The sequence below is a fragment of the Trachemys scripta genome, chromosome 7 (assembly GCF_013100865.1).
Source record: "Trachemys scripta elegans isolate TJP31775 chromosome 7, CAS_Tse_1.0, whole genome shotgun sequence".
In the NCBI taxonomy this organism is placed as follows: domain Eukaryota; kingdom Metazoa; phylum Chordata; order Testudines; family Emydidae; genus Trachemys; species Trachemys scripta.
The window spans coordinates 14,341,208-14,367,905 of NC_048304.1; the positions used below are offsets into that span (position 1 = coordinate 14,341,208).

The 26,698-nt window shown below is 36.9% G+C and overlaps 1 protein-coding gene across 2 annotated transcripts in view; it reads right to left on the reverse strand.

The window, feature by feature from the left end:
• Positions 1-313: 313 nt before the first annotated feature.
• CRBN (cereblon) overlaps positions 314-26,698 on the reverse strand; it is a 47,618-nt gene continuing 21,233 nt past the window's right edge. For both annotated transcript variants that reach the window (XM_034776094.1, XM_034776096.1), the window contains exons 5-11: positions 24,943-25,105; positions 15,545-15,607; positions 14,518-14,602; positions 13,648-13,763; positions 8,893-8,957; positions 6,483-6,614; positions 314-3,597 (exon numbers count right to left, since the gene is read on the reverse strand). In XM_034776094.1, coding sequence (XP_034631985.1) covers positions 3,420-3,597; positions 6,483-6,614; positions 8,893-8,957; positions 13,648-13,763; positions 14,518-14,602; positions 15,545-15,607; positions 24,943-25,105 — 802 coding nt within the window. In that variant the 3' untranslated portion in view covers positions 314-3,419. The remainder of the gene's footprint in view (positions 3,598-6,482; positions 6,615-8,892; positions 8,958-13,647; positions 13,764-14,517; positions 14,603-15,544; positions 15,608-24,942; positions 25,106-26,698) is intronic.

Below are 26,698 nucleotides of genomic sequence, written 5' to 3' on the forward strand. Positions count from 1 at the left end.
GGCTGATGGAGGAGGGGAAGGGAGTAAGGGAGGAGGGACTTTAGTGTTTCATTTAATCCCCCCCCCTCAAAAACAAACAAAAATAAAACCAGTAAAACTACTGAGCCACATGTGTACCATTTTGCTTATATATTGTATGACTATCTTACACCTTTTGTCCTTCTTTGCCTTTTCAGTCTGCACGCTCTTTGAACTGGAAACAGGGTCCTCTGTATTTTGGATGCCAACACAATCTAAATAATAAATACAAAACTGAATGCTATCTTTCCTTCCCCACCCAAGCACCACCCAAAAACATGATCCTAGGCATTTGTTTTGAAATATATTTGAAAGAGTTTTATTTTTTGCAACTGTTCGCAAGCAATGAGATTTTCCGAAAACTTGTTTAAAAAGGCAGACAAAGGAACAGTTAAAGCAGAGCGTGTTACCCTACCTGCAACCTTACAAAGAAATTTTAACAGAGTCAGATGAAAAACAGGTGGATGAACAAAATGTTTCATGTACAAAAATAGCATTATTATAAAATAAAATAAATGATATAGAACTCAAACACTTTAGAACAAAAATAGCTACATGCAACAGAAAACATTTTATTATGGTTCTGTTTATGCATCAAAATTGAACAGAAATTTTGAAATCTTGATATTTGTTAGTGAAATGCACTGTCAGATCAATGAGGTGTCTTAGTGCTACTGCAATAATGACTTTAAAAGAAGCAACTGAATGAAGCTGAAACAACTGTTTTCATGATGTTTACTGATTTGTTTAGTACTTGGCTCTCAGAAGTATGTAATCTCTGTATTTGAATAATTTACTGATAACAGCTGACAATCCTAACACTGTAGTAGTTTTTCCCCAGAAAGAAACCCCATTTTTCTAAACATAGAAAATTTAAACTAATGTACAGAACCTTTTACAATTCTACATCTATGCTATAAAATACATACTGTACATATTAACGATCCCTACAGTTGTAGTTTTTTAATGGCTAGGTGTCCCACAACAGAGTTTATGTTCTTTGCAATTAACCTGAATCACACATGTTTTTAACTTAGAAAATGTCATGAACTTTGTAATGGCAAACATTACACAGAAGTTTAGGCAGAGTGAAAAACAACAACATTAAGATACTGCTAAATTAACTTCTTAGAGATCTCTCTCGATTATAATAGTTTTACATTTTTATATATGCACAATACCAAAAATATGCCTATTTCATGCTAAAATATTGTCTCATCTTTTTAGTTGAGGCAATCTGATACAGACCTAGCCAAAAATAAAAGCACACTATTAGGTTTGATGATAGCCGAAGACGACATCCTTTTTGAAAAAATCACTCACCACAATTCAGTGAATGTTAACAGTGAATGACATGATTTTCAAAAGTGCTAGGCATCCACAAAGCTCAGTAATGTCAATAGGAACTTCAGGTGCTTAGTATCTTTGGGGGAAAAAAAAATCAAACTAAGTTAGAAAAAAATTAATATGATTTCAATGAGTATAGTACAGATAATTCACAGACTCTTGCTCTTTTCACACTAGTGCTTAACATTTAATTCTTTTGAAAGCTGATTCTAAAAAAACAAACAGAATCTAGAATGCTTTAAGAAAATGAATCATCTTTCACTCTCTATTTGTTCAGAATTATGTTTAAGCTAGTATTGCTTTTCACAGCTCACTGATAAATTAAGAATGTTGCAGAATAAAGTGAAATTTGATTTTACAGATGTATATGGGATAACAAAAAACATCATAGAAGCACAGAGGTAGAAGGCTTCAAGGAATTAAACCTGAGTTACACCATCATTACTCTCTAGATACCTAACATAATAAAGTTTTCTAATATCCTTTCAGCATATAACGTCTTGTATCATTTGAAAATCTTTTTTTGGCTGCAGTACAACACAAACCATGGCATTATCAGTAAAGTCAGTTGCTTGTCTCTTAAAGATATTTGTCCTTATTCCTTTACTGGAGTAACATATTAATGCTACATACAATAAACAAGCATGGTATGTGGGGATGGATGAAGCATTTCATAAATATAATCTTAAGCATTTTAGTATAATTTTCCTTTAACAGTACAAGTAATCACACATACAGGATCTCTAAGATTTACTTTGAACAAATAAAGAGTGAACAGAAGAGCCTCACAAGGAAAAAAAAAATATATATATAATAGAAATCTGTCATCTTCAGATTCTACCATCAAAGTGCATTCTGAAAAAACAGCAAAAGCTGCACCCTTTTTGGCACCCTTTTCTGTAGCACAGTGTCTCATAAAAACAAACCTGCCTTTGATTTCTGCTTTATTTAGAAACATTCCCCCTTTATCAGGAAAGGATGATGATAAATGCACAGCCTTTCACTTATGATATGCAAACATAAAAAGCAGTAAAGGTATCCTGCGTTTCCCTAGTCAAAATATAGATGTGAGCAATTTCCAATGTGAAGTATTTCACAGATTACTTCACCAAACTTTAGGCATGTATACAAGGTAAATTACACTTCAGAAGGAAATTGTTTAAAAAAATGTAAACCTATTTAATTTTATTGACTGAAATTTACTAATGTATTATGGAAACAAATGACAATATATTTTATGCACTGGAATCAACCTGTACATTTTATATTAATAATTTAGATTGCTAATCAACATGTCAAACATGCTAAGTATATGAAATAACTGTTAAGGACAAAACAATTCATACAGGATTCCTTTAAAAAGGAATTGTATACAGTAGTTGCTTTAGCAGCAGATATCAGTAAGTGCTTGGCGTCTACCATTTACAGCACCGCTACCAGGATGACATTAACCAATGAAACATCAATCAGTACAGAGGTTTAGACCTGACACGCTCTTTGATACTTGTTTAGGCAAACATTTGAAAAACAAACAAACAGTGTGAACGTGGACTATTTCATATAGTTAGAAACAAGGATTTCTCAGCAAAATATACTTGAAGTATACTAATAGCCAATATCCCACAAACAAAATTTGATATTTACCATCATACATAAATTGTATGACTCAAATACTGTTTAATAGTACTTTTTTTTTGCATATCTTTTACCTTAATTCAATAGCAGTAAATATCTTCTTTAATTATACGGTGGCAAGTTTGAGTAATCTGTTTCAGCATTTATCTGACATTCCTAGAATCAGATGCATTTGCTGGTCTCTCACTGTACTTCTCTTCCCAGTTGTCAAATTTTAAGACACAACCTTCAATTCCCAGTGTATCTGGAAACAACAGTACCTTGTCTGTGTACCAAACCCAAAATGTAACGATACTTGTCTTTTTCTTTGCCTTCGTTTAAAAAAAAACTTATTTAAGCAAGCATCAGAAGCAGCACTGACCACGTTCAATTGAGAGACACTGGCGGCTGCTAATTCATTCCAAAAACAGGTTACTAGATTACAGGCAAAGTAATGGTGTTCTATCGTTGCCTGAGCCATCTTCTGGAATTCTAGGCAGGAGAGCAGATCGGGTCAATCCCCAGAATTTTTGAGGAGTGAGATCTTTTTTAGCAGCTGTGAACTTCCACCCCATGTGATTCCCACAAATTCTGCACTGGGCTATAGTCCATGCATACCTAAAAAAAAAAAAAAAAAAAAAAAAAAAAGTGTTTTGGCAGGAGTCACATCATTCATGAGAACATTTTAATGGAACTGGAACACAGTTAAATAAGAAGAAAATATCAGTTTTAGTTTGGGATTTTCAAATGGGTTAATGGATTCAGGCACCCAACTCTCATTGATTTTTCAATAGGACTTGGACACCAAACTCCCTACGTCTCTTTGAAAATCTCAGCCTTCAAGATTATTACATTGTCTACAAAAAGTAGAATAATAAAAGCATTTTATTTCAGTATATATTTCAGTAACATGATTAATTATTGTGTGCCAATACAGGAGTCTCAAAATGCTTATCATAATAAACTTAAGATATAAGGGATGGTTTTAAGGATCTATTTAAAGGAGAATATTAAATCCATCAGCAACCCCAAAAAATCAAAGAATGAGGCAAATTGTATGTGAATTATGACGGCCTTACAGGTGCAAGTTTTTTTTGTTTTTGTTTTTTTTTAATTATTCTAAAATATGCTTGTCTATTCAAACCAAAAGCTTAAATGATTGTGGGAGAGATGGGAGACCACTTTAAGGGAAACTAAACTTCAGTTGGAAGAAAGGATCATAGTGGTTGCTTAATAAAATAACAGATAAAGGACTGAACCTCCCTCCTTCATCCCCTCCCCCCCCAAAAAATCGCACCACACCCAAAAGGTCACATCCCGAGGTTTTATAGGGGAGAGCTCAGGACAAGGCTGGTTGCACAAGTACAAGCTGGCATCAACCTTTCAAATGTGTACTATCTAAAAGAATTCATTACTGTAATTTTATCTTAATTGATATCACTTCACCTTACCAAAACTTGTTCTGTGGAATAACCTTCTTTTGAAATAGTCCACGCAGAAACCATGAACAACTTTGACTGCTCTAAATTTGTTCCGTTTCCCCTTTGATTCTTGGCAGGATCTGAGACAGTTCCTGCACTTGTACATTTTGTTCTCCTCCTTGCCCTCTATCTCCTTCAAGTTAGAAAAATGGGATTTATTTGCATCTTTCATCTGCCGAAGTGTACACACTTTTTAAAGTGCTCAGAACTCAAATAGCTTAAAAATTAGGTTATTATTCCAGCAGTGCTACAGGTGCTAAGGAGTTTATTTATAAAATGGTTCAGGAATAAACTAACAAAATTAGGTTACTGTTCCAGCAGTGCACTATACACACTAAAGAGATTATTTCTAAAATAAATAAATTCAGAAATAAATACCTTTGTTATTTTGAAAAATAAGTATTTTACTTCCTCAAACAGCAGAATGATATCACTGCAGATTTAAATAAGTATCTGGATAAGGTAATATTTCTATTTTTCAATTATTATTAAAGCATAGCTGACAGTTCATGGATTTTTTAAAAATATTGTATATAGGACCACCACCACGTAGGCATCACGTTTTCTGTATTTGCCTCTAAATTTTTTATCACCAAAGATAGCTGCAGAGAAACAATATGGTTTTTTTCAGAATTCATCTGTTTATGCTGTACAATTCCCCGTTTAAAATTATAAACTTCTGTTTGTGTTTTTTTGTAAGGACAAGACTGATCCCTACAGAATTAATTAATTTATGTTTTCCATAAACTTGTCTATGTCACAGACAGAGAAACTCTTAGGAAATAAATAACCCACTTATCTGCTCCAGAAGCTGGATTGTGTCTAAATATATTATTTTAAGTTTTCTATTTTATTTTAAAAGGTGGGTATTCAAAATCTCCAACCTACTTAAGAAGCTACTAGTCCAGTTATATGGTTTAATATAGGAAATTTTCCTTGTAATTTTTTTAGACAAGATGAGTAACATGACATGGTCTGAAATTATAAATACGCTAAATATTCTGCTTGGCATTTTGCATCAACTACACTTGTAGGGAGGGTAGGGAAGGAGCTTCAAAGATAAACTGAGGAGATTGAGGGAGAACAGAAGTAAATTACACATAATCCTTTTCAAAGATCTATCAGATATTTGATAGTGAGGAGTCAGAAGTCAGTATTAAAGTGTGCACCACTTAACGTTTCTAATATGAATAAAATCTATACAAATCTATACATTTTAGTCCATGAAAGACAGAGTTCCCAACCACAAGCAATATAAACAACCAAAATAGTTTAAAACAAGGTCCTCAGATTAGTAAATAATCTCTGGTCATAACAAGAGACATTCACAGTTTACTATGTGGAAAGTTGTAGGGTTGGAGATTACATACTGAAGACAATTCAAATTGAGGATGGAGGAGGGAGGGAAGAAGCAACAGTAGTATCATCCTGGAGACTGAAATGTTTTTAAAAAGAATGAAAGACGTGATCCCATAGCTAACAGATTTTAAGATGATTGTTAATGTCACCCGACACTTTAGCTGCTGGTTCTTTCTCCATCTGTGTGAAAGACTGGAAGCCCTTTGGGGACAGAGTGTCTATTTTACAATGAGGCCCTGATACCTGATTGGGGTCATTTGGTACTACTACAATACAAATGATAACACTTCCTGTTATATATAGTTATTTATCAAGATACTTGTTGGGTAATTAAAAGAGAATGATTCAAAAACAACTTTTAAAATATGGCAAAATCTATGTACAACTTTAAAGGCACAAGAGAATTCTGAATACATTTTATCTAACGTCTCCAATTTATTTTAGATTAAGAAGGAATACTAAATTTACTTTTTTCTTCATTTACAGTAGTTGAATGATCATTTTTAAGAGTTTAGAAAATAATGTAATGTCTGCTTCTCAGTGTTTGCAGGCCAGAATGCATTTAAATCAGAATTATTAATTTCTATTATTTGCTAATAAGATTTCTGAACTGTATTTTGTAATACTGGAGTACATTATTAGTAGAAAGAAATACTGTTTTACCCAGGAAACCAACTGTGCTCTGTAGAAGGTCGGCCACTCAGATTCAAGTTGCAGGCTTTGTACACTGTAAGGGTCTCATGGACATACCCATGAGGATTCACATATGCTGCCATAGGTCCGCACAAGGATAAACTACAATGGATAAATAAGAACCAGTTATGTACTTTGATAGTTTCTCAAGACATACATCAAAAAGGAAAACAGGGCTGAAAAGTGTTCATAAAATTAAAACAACTCTAATTAGAAAATGAATAGAGGAAGCAAACTGCCAAACACTTAAAAATATTTTGCATAAAAAGAAGTCTAATATGCTTGTAGACAAGATTTATTGAGTTAAAGTATTAAAAATTGGAATAAAAATAGGTATGTGCACCTTTATTACATGAGATAACGTCACAATAATTTTCCAAACTTTGTATAAATGTAGGGTCTGATCCTATTATCCCTTACTCAGAGTTAGTAATCTTTACTAACATGAGCAACTCCTGCTGACTACTTCCTAAGGCTCTGTTTCAGGAAAGGCACTTAAGCAAGTGCTTATATGCTTTCCTGAATATTATAAACGCATGCTTAAGTGCATTCCTGAATTAGGGCCTAAGTGTTTCTTAAAGGTGACAAGTTAATAACTGCAGGCCTGATGGAATGTTGGCATGGAAAATACCTCATTTGGAGTGGCTGATGGTCTTTACCTCAGCAATATGTAATTAAGGGCTAGTCTACACTAACGCAGTAAGTTTACCTAAGTAACGCTACTTCAGTTACGTGAATAACGTAACTGAAGTTGACGTAGCTTAGGTCGATTTACCACGGTGTCTACATTGTGCTGTGTCGACGGGAGACGCTCTCCCGCTGACTTTCCTTACTCTTCTCAGGGATCTGGAGTACCAGAGTCGACGGGAGAGTGCTCTCCCATTAACTTAATCGACACCGCTGTATTGATCGCAGCAGTGCCGATCTACTGGTAAGTGTAGACATGGCCTTAGTGTAAACAAAATACAGGATAATTTGCCATTTACTTTTACTTGCCTCCACTGAGTAAAAACTTACAATGAAAACAAATAGCAACACTACTCAGCCTCTTAATTCTACCTTTAAAATTGAGCAGTCAGCAAAAATGAGCATTTATTGTCACACTATTGTCTCAATTTCAAAAAAGGAGTTAAAAAAGACACCCCACAAATGAACAACATAGCAGCAGCTTCTATCGTTTAGATAATTACTACAGCTGCTTATCACACGGATAAAACAAAACAAAACAAAAATATTACTATGAAGAGTCTTTGTTAAGCCAAGAAATCTTCTAACCTTCATATCATCATAGGTGACAGATAGATATTAGCAAAAAGAACAGGAATGGCTGAGCTATTACAAACATTGAATCTCTCCCCCCTTGTAAGTATTCTCACACTTCTTATCAAACAGTCTGTACTGGGCTATCTTGATTATCACTTCAAAAGTTTTTTTTTCTCTTACTTAATTGGCCTCTCAGAGTTGGTAAGACAACTCCCACCTGTTTATGCTCTCTGTATGTGTGTATATATATCTCCTCAATATTTATTCCACTCTATATGCATCCGAAGAAGTGGGCTGTAGTCCACGAAAGCTTATGCTCTAATAAATTTGTTAGTCTCTAAGGTGCCACAAGTACTCCTGTTCTTTTTGCGGATATAGACTAACACGGCTGCTACTCTGAAAGATAGATATTAGTTATCCTGGGTGAAGCTGGAGACAAGGCCACCAGCAGTGGTAACTGTTTTCAAGAAATACTATCCTGACACAGCTATTAATGAGGACAATGGATAGGTCATACATATAAGAATGAATTGCCTACTACAACTCTTAGAATGATTTTTAGACTGTTTCACATCACGTCATATCCAATGATACATGTCTTCCTTGCTTCACAACATACTAATAGCACATCTATGATACTCAAATCACATATAGTAATCTGAAATCAGTGCTTGTTAAAATGTGGAAGTATTATGCAAAACTGAGATTTTTTTCCCTATTACTTCTGAATTGGGTTAATCAGACCCGAAATATTACAGCGATATAGAAGAAGTTATACTCCAAAATTCACCATAAGAGTACAACCCTACACTGGCTGGGTGCTGAGCTAGATAATATAACATGGCCTTTCAAACTCCAACTTCTATTATTCTAAAGTTATCATAAATAACCATTTTGTTAGAGGTCTGTGGACTGGATGATGTCTTTGAATTTATTTTACCTATTTTGTTTTACACAGAGAATTTCCTATGAATATTTATTGATCAGCTCAGAACGATCTCAGAAGAATAAAAAGCAAAGAGAAAATGAGAGTTGTAGGAAGAGCAAAACTATGAATACATACCCAATTTTCATTTATTGTTTTCCAAAGAAGAGTCTAAACTAATTAAAAACTCACCTGAATATTTCATTCTTAGTTGTTATTTCTGTGTCTTGACATTGCTTACAACAAAGAGATGTACACTTCAAAAGAAAAACAAATACACTATCAAAAGGACAACTTTACTCACTTCGGCATATTTGTCATCGAAGTAACATAATCACAAGCTTTTTTGGTTTTGTTTTTTTTAAAAGAAAAGGCCTCTGACTATGTAATTATAATAAATTAGGAAAAGGTCTATTCTTTCAAGAGCTTTTGAAAAACTAATACATCTAGACAAATACAAAGATGTTGCTATTTAATATGTAACACAGAAAAGGAGGACAAGTACAAACATGAATTTTTAATTTCTGCAAAATGTATTAAGTTCTGAAATACTGGGAGTGCTTTTAACTTCAAGAAAAAATATTTTGTAACATTAAATGGATTGATTCCCTCACCATCCTTTTTCTTATTTCCCCCTCTGAAGTACTATAACAGATTAATCTATCACTTAAAATTACTAGAAAGTAAGCTGGAACAGAACAATTCATTACTGACCTTTCCCAGAAACTAAGCCTTTAAAAATAAGTTCATAATAATACTTTATTCCAGTATAAATTTTTGGGATGTAAAATATTTCCCATCTTTTAAAAAAAAAAGAATAATACTTTTGAAATTGTCAGTGAAAATTTAAGAAGTTTATGGGACAAAATGTTATTTTAACAATGTTCACTTAAAACAATTTATGTAAATCACAGTTCGTACTTTTGGTTCCAACTAAGTTCTGACTCCTACTCCTCGTGTTCTATCTCCTGCTCACTTCAGCATTTTGCTCCTTTTGTCTCCTCTTACTTATGCATTTTTGTGATGCGCACTATACCCTGAATGACTTCTCTAATAATGTGCCAACTGTCATTACTTTCCTTCCGATCCCTCAACACCCACTTCTTTTTGCCTTACTTCCCCACCACTGACCCATTCCTGTGTGCCATCTTCTATTGTTCTCTCATTTTACTGCACTTAGTTTAAAATTATCAGAATTTAAGCATCAGACATCACCCATATTCTCCTTTATTTTATTCTTTGTCCATCCTTCCCTTCTTACCAGCTTCTTTATCTGGTGTTTCAATCACTAGGACTGTCTGATTTATAATGTAAACTCTCTGGGGAAGGAATCATGTATGTATTATTTCTGTATAGTGCTATGCACATTTTTAGCTCTATATAAATATTAAACAATAATAAACTGTTTATCATAAGAGCAGTGCAAGTTTTATTCACAAAACCCATTACTAATGCAATACATTTCACATGCATCAAATGCCATAAAGGCAACAGGCCAGATTCTGACCTCAGTTACAACACTAAGTCAGGAATAAATCAGAATTTGGCTGATTCTGTATGTAATCAATTTAGTGGCCTTCATATTATATATTACTCCAACTAATACAATAGTTAGAGAGATTTATATAATACATTTTTACAGCTGGATCCTCACATGTACACTAGTGTCCTATGTTGTTGGGCAAGGAAAGACTATATATTAAAATCAATGCTATATATTTCATAAGGGCAGGTCAAGTCTCCTACTCTCTTTTAGGATTTATAAAAAGATGTACCTAATTCTGTAGATGAGCAGTTCTTGGAATTGCATGAATGTTAACATTAGAGCATTTTATAATTTCAGCCACAAGAAAGGGGTGGCTAATCTCCTAAATGATTAGAGAAATCCCATCTGAAAATTTTCCCAACGCAGCCCTAGAATCATAGAAACGTAGGGCTGGAAGGAATCATGGGAGACAATCTAGTCAATCCTCCCATGCTGTGGCAGACCAACCATGCCTAGACCATCCCAGTTTGTGGAATCCCCATCACTGGAGGTTTTAAAGAACAGGTTAGACAACCTTTCTTGGTAACCTATTCCAGTATTTAATTATTCTTATAGTTAGAAAGTTTTTCCTAATATATTTAACCTAAATCTGTCTTGCTGCAGATTAAGCCCATTACTTCTTGTCCCACCTTCAGTGGACGTGGAGAACAATTGATCACAGTCCTCTTTATAACAGCTCGATGAGCCATGGGCTAGAGGGAACTTTGACTTAACATATTTGAAAACTGTTATCAGGTCCCTCTCAGTCTTCTTTCTCAAAATTAAACATAACCAGTTTTTTTTTAACCTTTCCTCATAAGTCAGGTTTTTCAGAGCTTTTATAATTTTTGTCCACATCTTTCCTAAAGCGTGGCACCCAGAATTGGTCACAATACTTCACCTGAGGTCTCACCAGTGCCAGGTAGAGAAGAAAATTACCTCCCTTCTCTTACATACGACACTACTCTTAATATACCCCAGAATGATATTGGCATTTTACAGAGCTGCAGCACATTGTTCGTACATATTCAGTTTGTGATCCACTGTAATCCTCAGATCCTTTTCTGAAATATTACCATATAGCCAGTTATTCCCCATATTGGTGATTTTTCCTTCACAAGTGATCACTTTACTGATTCATCTTGATTTCAGACCAATTTGTCAAGGTCATTTTGAATTCTAATCATCTTCTCCAAAGTGCTTTCGACCCCCTCCGAATTTAGTGTCAGCCACAAGTTTTTAAGCCTACTTTCCACTCCATCATCCAAGTTATTAATTAAAATATTGAATAATACTAGCCTCTAGACAGAGCCCTGTGGGATCCCACTAGACGTGGCCTCCCAGTTTCACAGAGAAGTATTGATAACTACCCTTTGAGTATGGTCCTTCAACCAGTTGTGCACTCACCTTATAGTAATTTTATCTATATCACATTTCCCTGCTTATGAGAATGTCATGTTGAACCGTGTCAAAAGCCTTACTGAAAATCAAGATAGACTATATCTACTCCTTCCCCACCAGTAACCCTGTCAAAGAAGAAAATTAGGTTGGTCTGGAATGATTTGTTCTTGACAAATCCATGTTAGCTATTACTTATTACCCTATTTTCCCTAGTTGCTTACAATTTGATTGTTTAGTAATTTGTTCCACTTTCTTAGTTAGGCTAGTTGGTGTCTAATTTTTCAGGTCCTTTCTGTTCCCGTTTTAAAAGAAAGGTACTATGTGTGCCTTTCTGTAGTTCTCTCGGATCTCATCCATCCTTCATGAGTTCTCAAAGATAATTGTTAATGGTTCCGAGATTGCTTCAGTTAGTTCCTTAAGTACCCTACCGTGAATTACCGTATATACTCGTTCATTAGCCCGCTCGTTTATAAGCTGATCCCCCCAAAATGGATAGGTAAAAATAGCAAAAACTGTATGTTCCTTTCATAAGCCGACCCTATATTTCAGGGATGGGAAAACTTTGGCTCCCAGCCCGTCAGGGTAAGCCACTGGCGGGTCGGGACATTTTGTATACCTGGAGCATCTGCAGACATGGAGCCCTCAGCTCCCAGTGGTCGCGGTTCACTGTTCCCAGCCAATGGGAACTGCGAGGCTCCATGCCTGCAGTCGCTCTAGGTAAACAGAACGACAATCTATTAGATCAGGGATCGGTAACCTTTGGCACGTGACCCGCCAGGGTAAGCACCCTGGCAGGCCGGACCAGTTTGTTTACCTGCCGCGTCTGCAGGTTTGGCTGATCGTGGCTCCCACTGGCCGCGGTTTGCTGCTCCAGGCCAATGGGGGCTGCGGGAAGCGGCGTGGGCCGTCACTTCCTGCCTGTATTAGATATTCAATACAATGATTCCATAGGAGTTTAAAATCATCAAATTTTGGTATAGACCCATTTATAAGCTGACCCCTGCTCTGTGATGAGTCACTTTTTTACCAAAAATATTCAGCTTATGAACGAGTATATACGGTAAGTATCCTAGCCTGCTGAATTGAGCATCTCTAACATCTAAACATTCTTTAACTAATTCTTTCCCTATTTTGGTTTGCGTTCCTTCCCCCTTGTTAATATTGATTGTGTTAAGCATCTGGTCACCATTAACCTCTTTAGTGAAGACTGAAACAAAATAGGCCTTAAATACCTCAGCCTTCTGTCATCTGTTATTAACTCTCAAATGCTCCGCTCTGTGCATTTCTTGTAGCTCTTTCATGTGAAGTTCGTGCATGTACACTAGATTGACAGCCCATTTGAACACATAGCTATTGTAATTCCTGCGTTAGATAGTCTTGGTTAATTTTTAGTTCCAGAAAACCCATATTAAAAGGACAACAAAAGACAAGTTTTAAATCATCTTGGAATCCTGTTGCTTATTAGGATAGTAGATGTTTGAATGTAAAAATCCTTTCAGTCCAATATTTATGTAGTCTTATCACTGTAGGGATATATCCTACTTTATAAAGCACTAAAATCCACTCCACTTATCATGGCACAGCAATATTTCATTACTGTATGTTTTACTGTAAATGCGTTCTGATTTTAGAAAGAATGGTACTAACTGCATCAGGCTTCTAGCACCATCTCTTGGCTGGCACAGTACAATAAAGTGTTGGAACATCATTTAAAAAATATAATTGTAATTCTTTCAAGACGAAAAAAAGCCAGCAAGTACTTTAGCGGTAGGGGAAAAAAAGGATAAAATGCACTGCAAGTCTGTGGCTAAATATAATTTGCCAGCCAATATCAGTGGACCACATATTCTCTCAAAGTTAAAAATAAACAGGAAAAATAAAAAGTTCTAAAAAATACCACTTCTTAAAATATAACTTGGAAATGGCAGAATTTTTTTTTGTTATAGATTATACAAACTACTCTTTTTACCTGGTGACACTAAATCAAAGTACCGTAAATTAAACATAAATAAGGTACTTACTTTGTTCATAATATCTAATTCACAACGCAGTCGCTGAATAGCGCTTCCTATTTTAAGCAGCTGAATACGTAATGAATCATCAATTGGCAGGCAAGCAGCAACTCTGTAAGAAAAATCTGGAGAAAAGCACCATGTCTGTTACAATGTAAGAAATAAAATATGGATGTCTTTTATTCAGTTCTCTATGTATGCACAATGCTTTTCTAAACAAGAGAAATAAACTTGTACTAGCAAAAATGTACACTTTTCACACACTGTATCCAAGTGGCAATGTTGGCTCTAATACCAACATTTGCTTAAGTGTTATATCATGGGAAGGATAAGCATTTTCTGAGTGCATTCATTTCTGTAGGGTTCCTTCTCCCCCGATTTGTACACAGAACAAAAACATAACAATAGTCTCACGTTTCAGTTTTGATATACTCAAGTGATTTTTATTTTTAAAAAATTATATAAAAATCAGCTGCCTTTAACCAGAGGTTGGAATTTATGTGGTCATAAGGTAATGGACTTTACCGTATTCATTCTTGTCCTTATGTCATCAAATCACTGTTAGATCACAGGACAAGCACAGGCCTGATATACTACTACAGTCCCATCTCATGGTCAGTCAGAAAATTCAAAAGCTGGACTTTCCAGCTTTAAACATTAATTTCTACCAGTTCAGAAAACTGCTAAAAGTGTGTTGGAAAATTTTTGATAAAGGTGCTTTGTTAATGGACCAGTACATGCGTTCGGTACACATAATCTCTTCCCAGTAGTAGTCGTGGGCTAGCCAGCAAGAAAAAAAAAAAGATCATTACCTTTAACAAAATATGAGGGGAGAAAATACAAATTTGCTGAAAACCAAGCAACATAATTTTACAATACCTATTGGATTTGATGGAAGAGATTCATCTTTAAGATTTTCATCCCACTCATGTAGTTGCCACTTGACTCTTTCCATTAAGGTTTCCTTTCATTAGAAGAAAAGCGTAATTTAAATACACATTTTTTTCCCCTTTAAAATAAAAGCAAAATGGGGAGTGAGCTATTGGCCTCTAGTGGACATTATCTTTTAAAAGACTTAGCGCAAAGACAGTTTATCTACATGTCTACATATTTTGAGCTAATAAGTTAAAAATCAGCCTAGGTTTCCCATCAGGCAAGGTGAGAACACTTCTCAGAAAGAGAGAACTGATCAGTTTGGAAAAGAAATTAACTATCTTTAAAGGATTTTTATATTATGGTAGTATCAGGGTGGTTGGTAGCAGAACTGCCCCCCTTCTTCCTCTTGTGACAGGACACAAGGAGTGAAATCCTGGTCTCAGTGAGGTCAATTTCAAAACTTCCAATGACTTCAGTGGGACCACAAGATTTCATAGATGAGGTAATACACGAACAGCCAGGGCTGGTAGTGCTCAAGTTCTTCACAGGATGTATATTCTGTTTTGTTTATAATGATTGTGGTAAAGATTGAGCAGACTTTACTGGGAGGGAGGGGAATATCTGATTAATTTAGTGCTGATTAAAGATTCTAAATGTGTAGTTTTTTAATTAAAGTGAAGCTTTCAGTACTGGATCAACTATTAGGGTAGGTCATATTTGGTGGGGATCCACGGTTTCTATAATTCATGTACAAACACTATAAGATAGCAAATAAAAATCCAAGCTACTGATTTGGAAATAAAAACAAAAATTGTTATTGTGTTGAGTATTTTTGCAGTAAATATGTGTAAGTTTGTTAAAGATATTTTAAAATGTGTGTCATTTTGGCTAATGTTTTGATAATGCCGCAGTTAGTACTTAGAAACACGAAATAAAAATAGATTATATGGTTTTGTGCTACTTAATAATGAAATACCCAAAAGCATAAAATTGATTATAGCTCCCTGGGTAAGATCTGGTTTATACTTACAGCATCATATAAAGAGTAGAGCCATGGAGGCCAAGAAGTCAAACTAGCACAGTGAAACTTCCGCTGGAACAGAAAACATAACATTTACTTTTGAATCATAATATTTCTGTAGATCTTGTACAAACAGATATAGGGGAGGGAGAGGAGAAAATTATCTGGGAAGACATCTACTTATTTAAAAATGCCTTGAAATGTCAATCAACATAACACCACTGGGGACTTGTTACCATATTCAATCCAAAAATCGCAAAATATTTTGCAAATGTATTAAGATCCACAGTACCCACGTTGTAGATTTACAAATAAATAAACAAACAAACAGAAATTAAATCTCATTTAATGACAAATAATCAACAAGCAGACGTGGTCTTTAAAGATACATCATCACCTTCAAATCTAGTCAGTTTTATAAAAAGTTAACAGTAGTTTCAGGTAATTTGCCTGTCCATTAGCCCATTGTTAATTTTTGTGGGTTTTACAATCACTTTTTTGTATATTAAACATATTTATCCCTCTCCTGTTGCTATATGAATGATCCCCTCCATCAATGGGGGGTGGGGATGGGGAAACTGACTGACTACACAGGGTAAACAATGAAATTATTATAATCAAATGCTGCAAAATGCACATGCAAACTAAAAAAAATTGAGAACAATGGGCCAGATAATTAGCTGCTGTATACTGTCCCCCTGACTTCAAACGAATATTTTTAAAGAATTAGCAATGGTAAGTGATACTTGTAAAAACCACAGGTAAAAGTACTCACATAGATGTTTGATTTTTAAGTTGCCAGTGTCCCCAAATGACAAGTTAAACACACACAAAAATCTGTGGACAAGCCAGAAACAGAATCCAGATTCCCCGAGTCTCAGCCCTGTAGTAGTCTAGTAAGTAGATCCAAAGAGTGCTTCCTCATAGTAAAACAGTTGTTGAGTAAGGACATTTCATATTAAATAAAAAACTGTGGTCAAGTCATGAGTCCATTGCTATCTAAATTCTAACTGAAAGGTAAAAATATTTTTATGTGGCAATCGTCAGTGCTAAACATTTTCAAGAATGCTTACCAAATATCAATGCTTATTCCCAATCTATTGGAAGCCTATTTAAACAACATAGGCACTTATTGTTTCAATTTAGATATATTAAGTATTGCATAAAAATACTTATATCATACTTTAACAGTGTTCTGTTAAGAAAAATTCAGGTTCAAATGAAGTGGAATGGGAAAGATGTGTCACAAGAAGATGAGGAAAACTTAAAAGCACTGGGAATGTATTCACTGAAGGTATAATGAGTAACATTACTGAAGTGCCTTTAAAATCAAATAATAATTGCATTATTGATACCATGATTGTGGTATAAGACCCTAAAAAATAGAAATAGAATAGATTTTACTCTACTTAATAGACTGCACACACTTTTTGAGATGTAGAAGAAATCATAACCACAATGATTACTGTAAAATTCTACGGTCAAGAGTGACCTGTGTTAGCTGAATTGTTCTCAAATGTGAAAACAAGTAACAGGATCACTTGATTTCTGCTGTAAAGAAACGGCACTACAACATACAGAGTGGATTCAGAGAAACAGCATGAAAGGGAAAAGGCTCAGCAACGTCATTTTTCAATGTTCAACCTGTCCAACCGTAACACACTGTTTTTCAGTTGTTCAAAAAAACAAATCAAACCTCTGCAGCGAATGCTTGTTTCAAGGAATTAACAAAAGAATGAGAGAGATTAAGAATATTAGCAATAATGAGGAAGTCACAGGCTACTTCCTGGGAATTAATAATTCTCTAGGAAGGCTGATGCCCCAACACAAAACAAGGACATCTATTATGACTGATTTCTGCAGTGAAAATGCTTTGGTCATTACACACTTAGGGACCTTTTACTGAGAGACTGAACTCAAGTACACAGGACTGGCATTTTATTTTATTTCTTTATTTAAAGAAACTAGTGTGGGTGTCTTAACAGTTGCACCTACTGCAATGGTCTAGCTAAAAATCTGTCAGCATTTAATTATAAGCCCTTATTTTCAGGGATATTACTAGGTCAAATAATCTTCCTTCAGAAATCTTGGCATGTGAAGGTACCAAGCCAAAAATTCCTTGTTCATTTTTATTCTAATAATTTGAAAACTTTATATTGTTCACTGGCATATGAGAAATGAGTACGGTGGGTCTCTGTCCATTTGCTAATGGACAGAGGTTTACTCTCCAAAAAAACAAACACCACAACCAGTCCTAACTGGTACCTTTGGCCTCGTCTACTCTAGAAAGTTCGGTTGACGTAAGCCACTTTGTGTCTACCTAGCTATGCATATCTACATTTCAATTTGTCTTCCATTAACATATGCTCTCCATTAAGCCAACATAGTAACACCATCTCCCTGAGCAGTGTTGAGCCATGATCAACATACTGAGGTCGATGCAGCATGAGTGTAGACACCGTATTACCTATTTCAGAGTAGCAGCCGTGTTAGTCTGTATCCGCAAAAAGAACAGGAGTACTTGTGGCACCTTAGAGACTAACAAATGTATTTGAGCATAAGCTTTTGTGGGCTACAGCCCACTTCTATGGATGCATCAAATAAACTTGTTAGTCTCTAAGGTGCCACAAGTACTCCTGTTCTTTTTGTGTTACCTATGTTGACCCTAACAGTCCTTCCAGCAGCTGTCCCACAAACCCAGACACTAACCACTCTGGTCACAACTGTGAACTGCGCTGCCCAGGGGTCATGAATCATAGAATGTCAGGGTTGGAAGGGACCTCAGGAGGTCATCTAGTCCAACCCCCTGCTCAAAGCAGGACCAATCCCCAATTAAATCATCCCAGCCAGGGCTTTGTCAAGGTGGATTCTACCACCTCCCTAGGTAACCCATTCCAGTGCTGAAGAACAGAAGACAACACCCCCTTTAAAACCATGTGAATTTTTGAAATGCCTTTTCCTGATTGTCCATCGTGGCGAGCACACCTAGCAGCTATCTGTTTGGTGCAACAGCCCAGGCGACCATGCCAGCTACATGTTCCAGATGTGCTCCAGCTTGGAGTGGACAGGACATATTGGCCTCCTGGGCAAAGAGGCTGTGCAAGCACAGCTACGTAACATGGACATCTACAAGCAGATTGCAGGTGGATGCAGGAGACGGAGTACAACCAAGATCAGTGCCAGTGCTACATGAAAAACAAAGGAACTGTGTCAGGCATATCAGAAGAGGTCACCAGTCAATCCTGTGCTGAGCTACAGATCTGCTGCTTTTACAAAGAGCTCTAGGCGATATTGGCAGAGACCCCATCACCTTCCCACACACTACTGTGGATACCTTTTAGGAGCCCAAATCACAGGCCCCGGACATGAACAGCAAGAATAAGAATGGGGGACATGTAACTGGGAGTGGGAGGAGGGAGTTGAGCTATGCCGCAAGCCAGGACCTGTTTGAGATTTCACCGACGTCCAGTTGGTTACGGTATTCAAGCATGGGAGACCCTGATGCAGGGGAAGGAATCTCCGGTAATCGTGTAAATTTATTTCTCATTACAGTGACTGATAAATGGACCATATTTAAACAAAAAAGTGATAGGTATGATATTTTGAGCCGGAGCAAGTACTCGAGTAGACAATGGTTTGAGGCCTTTGTACGGGACATTATTATTATTATTACAGTATTATCTGCCGACATTGTGAACCTTTTCCATTTTTAATTGCAACATTTTCTATTAGATCCTTTCCTAAAGTTCTCTAACACGCTCTGAACAGCAGTGGAACAAGATAGTTCAAGGTCAGTTAAAAACCCACTGTCCTAACACTCCGGTGGCAAAAGCTCAGGACATGGACAACTTTGTGCTGGAGATGAATAAAGAATGCTCGGAATTGCAACGTCCCCACGCTGTGAACCTGCTGCAGTGAACACCCCATTTTATGTTACATGCATCTGTAGCACTTGTTATAAATGGAACAGGAAGACTGAACAATAAAGCTGTTGCAAGGTTGAGTTCACCAATCTAAAGATACTGTATTAGCACTTTCTTTAGAATGGAAAGCATTTGATTCACTGTGTCTGTCCTTGTCTGTAATTGTTTGACAGCCAATATTGTAAAGTACTAACATTGAGATGTACATGTGACACTGGCAGGCCAGATGCTAGTTCTTACTCAGGCTGCAGGCATTAGCTAAGAATTGACAGCCTCGCAGCTGGGGACCAGACCAGGTCACCAATGTGTTAGTTTTGCTCTTATAAAAATGTACAGTAGAACCTCAAGAGTTACAAACTGACTGATCAACCAAACGCCTCATTTGGAACTGGACATACATTATCAGGCAGCAGCAGACACACACACAGCAAATACGGTACAGTACTGTGTTAAACGTAAACTACTAAAAAGAATAAAGGGAAAATTAAAGAAAGATTTGACAAGGTAAGGAAACTGTTTCTGTGCTTGTTTCATTTAAATTAAGATAGTTATAAGCAGCATTTTTCTTCTGCATAATACAGTTTTGAAACTTTACTAAATCAATATTCAGTTGTAAGCTTCTGAAAGAACCACCACAATGTTTTGTTCAGAGTTATGAACAACCTCCATTCCTGAGGTGTCGTAACTCTGAGGTTCTTACCTTATAAGTCATTTATATATTATTGATTCTCCCAAATTCTTTATGGTGTTAGCAAAGTGCATTTGACTAGTAAGGCCAGAGTATTGGTCCATAACCTGTGAGTGACTTATCCGCAGGAACTTCTTATGATTGAATATTAGACAATAAGAGATCCAACTCTGTGGGAAGACAGATGTCCAGGAAAGAGACCCCCTCAAACTACCAAAAGAGTCTACATAGATATAGGCAGGACTGTTTGGTAAGGAACAATTATTATTGCAGATGCTTTCTGCAGTGATGAAATGGGGATCCATTAAAAGATGTCTTGGGGAATTGCCAGTTGTCAGGAATAGTGACTTGCTTAGAATTCCCTTTTTGCTTATCAATGTAGCCTACAAATACCATAAAGGAAATTCCATAAGTAATGAGGTAAACAAAAACATTAAAACATAAAATATGGCAAAAAAATTAATCATAGGAAAATATTTTTTCCATTCACAAAAGGGGTTTCTTTGTTTCGTACCCCATAAAAAAATATAGACATATTGGGAATTAGGTAGGGAAATGAAACCTGCCATCATCCCACCAGTTATACAGGGGAGAAACAAAAAGGCCAGCTCTTTAACTTACACCAAACGTGGTAATGTATCTTTTCTTTCTGGATAGTATTGAACTAATCTCTGATTAAATTTTTGATTACATAATTCCATTTGAGCTTGTTATTTGACAATCTCAAATAGTTATTAAATTCAAACATGCAGCAACAGTACAGACTGATTAGATTAGCAGAGTGATTGCATTAGCTACTGTAATTTGAGCTCTTGCACTACTAGCTTGAGCATCAGCATCACTTGAGCTTCAACTCACTTCCCCGATAGGCCAACTAGGTTGAGCTTAAAACACCTCTTAATTTAAGGGAGAGGTTTTTGTATGTGGACGGGAATCGAGTTAGGGGCAAGACTTGAGTCATAACTAGAGCTAACTGTGCTGTGAAGACACACCCTTAGGTTCTTTTGAAATTTCAGCCAATTGGCACAGCTGCAATGGTGCAACTCCACGGCATAGGGAAGGAGATAGGATTTGCACCAGTGGAGCATACTTTGGGGAAATAAGTGAAATTGAAGTTAAATTCCCGTCAATCATGACCAACACCTTATTAAAATGCAAAGCAGTTTCTCCTCTTCTCTTTTGTAAAAAAAGTGAATTCAATTCTCAAAGTTAAGTTTCAGCAGCATAAAGCTGCATCTTTAAAAAGGAGAGGAGGAAATAAAACAGTTAAGATTCTCATAGAAACACCAATTCATATATACTATGCTCTCTTTCACTTGTTATTAGAACTTACAGATAGAGCATATGCAACATAGGCAAATAAAGGTTTCTATGTGAACCTTACGTTTTGCATCTCCTGACTTTTAAATATGTAACCTTAATGTTGCATTAAATCAAATTAACGTTCTGAATTTAAATTTCAAAATATATAACCAAAAATTACATACTAGCTCTTCTGAGCATGAAATATTTGTGTTCAACACAAATGCCAAGAACATATGCCAAGAACAATGAAGTAGCATTAGAAGTATATAGAATGTGTCCAAAACAAATGGGTTAAATACAAATACTGTAGTTCTCTGGTAGACATAATTTACTGGGCAGGTTATTAGGCACTGAAGTATGCAGAAATATTTTGTATATAATTTTAGACATGGGTATCATATTGACAATATATGAAGAGATATGTAATTACAACATGAATGTGCTCAAAAATAGGCTATATTTCAGCTTCTTAGGGTTAACTACCAACTTCTCAGGTGGGAGGATCGAGATGCAAGGAATTTTAGGAGCACTACACACCTGATTTCTTTTGATTCCTGCAGAGGTTTGGTCTTCAGAAAGGCTGGATTTGCATTTTCTGTTGATGAGTTACTTTCTGCAGGTGATGAACTCTGGCCATAAAGCATCTTTTTTCACTGCAAAAGTGTGGGGCAACCTGATTAACATATGCAGGGAGGGAGTGACTTGCAATCAGCTATGCCCTATCTTCTTTCTCAGTCATTTCAATAACGAGGGTGAAACAGGATTATATTTAAGCAAAAAGGCATTAAGCAAATATCAGTTTGGGATATTCAGGATTCTTGTGTTATTCAGAAAGGGGCATGTTATCATAATTTGTATTGGATTAACACTTAGGGGCCTCTGATCTTAAAACATGACACTGTCAATTTATTAAAAAAGACCAAGTAACTTCTATTTATTGTATTATATTGTCAGCCTGTTCATGAACCTCATTTGTAAAATTTCCTTTACAGTATTTAGTAGAAGACAGTAAAATGCATCCAGCCTACGAGATTGTCATCTATGGTCTAGGATCACCACTCCTAACATGAGAGGAAAAAACTATGTATTTAAATACAAAAAATTAAGCAAAATGGAACCTCACTGATTTGCACTTTGTTAAACTGCACAGCTGCAAAAGGAAAGTAGACTTCCAAGTTTGCTGTTCAGTGAGGAAGTAAACACAGCAGTTCCGATGTTGGGGAAGTCGCCTCCCTGTGGATAACTACAGGAATACAGTGTCACCCATGGATTACCTTTCACCAACATATTAAATGCCTGGAAGGAGATTAGACCACTTGCAGAAGCTCCTCATGCTCTTCCACTGGTGCAAGCTCTCAGTGCTCCCACAGATCAATAAAGCCACAAAAAGAAGCCACCTCTGCCCTTCAGCTGAATTTATCCAGCAACAGAGAAAAGACAGGAAATGATGGCACTCTAAAATTTTCCACCTCAAATCAGCTACCACATCCCTCTTCTCTCCTACTGCCAAACCAAAGCCATGGCAGCAGCACCAAGCCAGGAGCAGAAGCAGAGGCAGTAGTAGCAGCACTGATGGCCAATAGTTTTCGAGTCAAAGCTAAGCCCAGGGTAGGGTTACCATTCGTCCGGATTCCCCCGGACATGTCTGGCTTTTTGAGCTGAAAATAGCGTCTGGGGGGAATTTGTAAATGTCCGGACTTCCCCCCTCCCCCGCCACCATGCAGAGTGCGCGCGGCTAACAGGGCAGCCGGCCGGATGGTGCCACTTACATGAGGCTCCGACAGCCAGAGGGAGCCCCTCCTCCGCTTCCCCTGCAGCAGAGCTCACTGCCCCCCTCCCTCCCTGCATTCGCAAATCACCAGCCGGCAGTTCACACCGGCAGTCTGGAGCTCCTCCCCAGCTCCTCCTCCCCTGCATGCTGGTCTGAGCGGCAGGGTAAGGGGGCCAGGGGGTAGGAGAAGGGGCAGGGAGGTTCTGGAGGGGGCAGTCAAGAGACAGGGGGGTCGGGAGTTCGGGGGGGGGCTTTTTGGGGGGAGTGTGGATAAGGTTTTAGGCAGTCAGGGTACAGGTGGGGGGTAGGGTCCTGGGGGGCTGTTAGGGTGGGGGAGGTCTCGGGGGGGCAGTTAGGGGACAAGGAACAGGGAGGCTTAGGTAGGGGGTGGAGTCCTGGGGGGCAGTCAGGGGACAGGGAGAAGGGTTGGGAGTTCTGAGGGGGACAGGAAGTGGGAGGGGCAGGGGCGGGGCTAGGACAGGACAGGGGCGGGGCTCCTCCCGTCCTCTTTTTTGCTTGCTGAAATATGGTAACCCTAGCCCAGAGTATGTCAAGAAGCCCTTCTATTTGCCCACAAAGAACAACATATCAACTTGCTGACCCTATCCCCAGCTCTCAGTATTCTACAAACCTCACTAATCAGCGTTAGATTAGTGAGGTTCAATTATGTACATGATAAAGAAGCCTAGTTTAGAAAAAACAAACCAGGTACACTTACAGAAATGGCCAGAAACACAATGCAGAACATTAACATAAGCAAACTAGCAAATGTTTATGTCATGTGGGACTGTTTCTAAAGCCTTACTAAAATCAAGATACATCACACGTACTGCTTCCCCCCATCCAGTAGGCCAGTAATCCTGTCAAAGAAGGAAAGTAGGTTGGTTTGACATGATTTTTCTTGACAAATCCATGCTGGCTATTTTGTTTAGGTGCTTACAAACTGATTGTTCAATAATTTGTTTCAGTATCTTTCAGTACTGAAGTTAGGCAGACTGGTCTATAATTCACCTGAAGTACTAGAAGTCAGGATGATAATGAAAGAGGAAAGAAACTGATGGATGACAGGAACTAACGTGAGGGGAAAAAAAGTAAATCTTAGTGAGAGGAACTAGAAATCAAGCCCTTAGATTTAATTATCATTATGTATCAATCACCACAATTTCCTAACACTGACCATCCCAATAGACAGAATGCGTTTGTAAATGTGTCTTGGGAGCCTGGGATTCTTAGCTTACTTTTTTTTTTGTATGTTTAAGTGCCACCACAAACATTAACAGATTTCATGTGGACTTAGCCGCATAAGCTATGTAAATAAAAAGGCACTCTTATGCCTAAATAAGAGTGTCCACATGGGGAGTTATGCCAGTATAATTATAGCAGAATAACTGTAATAGTATAGTTCTGCTGGTGAATTTCCCCATGTAGGCAATCCTTATACCTTCCCAGCAATTTAGCAAGATATACACCTACATTACTTCCCCCAAAGCAATGACATGGGAATTAAAATACGACTTAATTAATCTAATACAAAATGTGTATCTGCCCACTGCTGTCCATTGCTAACCAACCCACACAATCTACAGCAACAGCAGAAGGTTGACATATAGGGTCCCAGTTTGTGCATTTTTCTTTAAAGACGCACAGATAGAACATATTGATTTTTGAAATGCCATAAAAACAAAACAAAACCAAAAAAAAACCACAATTAGCTTCTGACCTTTTGATATTTCTGCCACCATTGATGTATAGGTTGGTCCTGCCATGCTGTAGGTTTGGAAGAAGGAAATATGTGGCATCTGTTGAGAGACTCCAGCTGTACTGCTGACATAGTCGAAGGCAGCACTCGCTCAGGAAGGATTTGTACTTTAGCCTGCTGGATTCTGATAAAGAAAAAAAAATTATATATAAAAAATTTAGAAGAGCAACAGTTTGGATTCCACCGCCTATGTAAATATGTGCAGAAGAACAAACCTCGATGCAGCACTGTAAAACTTCAAACATGAAGCCATTTCATTACATTTTTAAAGTTACTTAAGTCTCACTTGTATAAATTGAATTACTGTTGTGACTACATAGCAAATAGAACTTATGTATTTGAAAGCAAACAGAACACATCTTTGCTATATTCAAAAGGTGTGGTCCTCTGAAATTTGTTCCAGTTAATAAACAAACCACCAGAAGCACTTTTAGGTGCCGAATGTATCCCACATTTTCAAAACAACTACTAAATGAAGTATCACTGTTTAAGAATAGTTAGATCTCTTAATCTCTATTTTTTTTTCTTTAAACTTAATGAATATTCCTTTATCACATCTTTTTATGCAGAAATGTGGAAACTACCACCTAAAACTTTCAGCATGGTTACTTTCTTCCTTTCTGAGTTAGCTTCCTTTATCATGAGATACAAAATAAGCGTCATCAACATTTTTAAGGGCATAGGATGTGTATCAGAATTGTGATCAGAACTGAAGTCAGGTTGGAAGTAGAGTCACAGCAGAACATTCTACACCTCAGCATTATATTTTTAGATATTTGTCTCCTCAAGTTATTTTTGGTATTAAAGTAACAGTCAGCTAATACATATCAAACTCTCGGAAAGGAAGTTTCGCTGAAAAGCAGTTTTCATTCTTTAAGCCCTAAACCTTATGTGATTAGCTAGAATTCAAAATTGACAGAAATAGGATACAGATGGTAATCATCTTTTAATACCCCACTTATACATCAGGTCACCTACTCCCCAAAAAGGCTACTGTACTTAGAAAAAGAAAAAAAATCACACCTCCTACCAGGAACACTGTTTAGTAGGAAAGTATTTTATATGTTCTGTTCTCTTAACAGTATAATGCATCTGTGACATTGCAGTCTATATGGTTTATAAAAATATGCTAATGAGTGAATATAATGTAACTGGAATATGCTTTGTGCAAAAGGTCTCTTGTAAGGTATCATTACAAAGCTTATAATCTACTGAATGTGATCATCGTATTTGTATAAATGTACCACTCTTGTATCTGAAACTAGAAATATGAAATATAACTCTGAGGGCCTATTGTAATTATGCAAAGTGTGGGCCATTAATGGTGGTTTGGAATCTTGATGAATCCCATTAACCAGGACAACTGTCTGCAGATGGCTGTGTTTTACCTGTAAGTCTTCCTGTATACCTGTGTGCTGGCAAGTGGGCAATGAAGTCTTGCAGTGACATGTGATCATGTCACCTGAACTGGAAACCATCTTTAACCTGGTGTCTTTCCATTGAGAAGGAGGGGGTGGGACCCCAGAGAGGGACAAAGGATTCCCGCCTTATGCAAAAGATACATAAAGGAGTGGAACAGAACAAAGAGAGGGCAAGCCATCATGAAGAACCCCTGAGCTGGAACAAGAGCTGTACCAGGGGAAAGAATTGTGCCCAAGCCTGGAAGGTGTCCAGTCTGAGGAAAAAAACTTACTGAAGCATCTCTCAGGGTGAGATT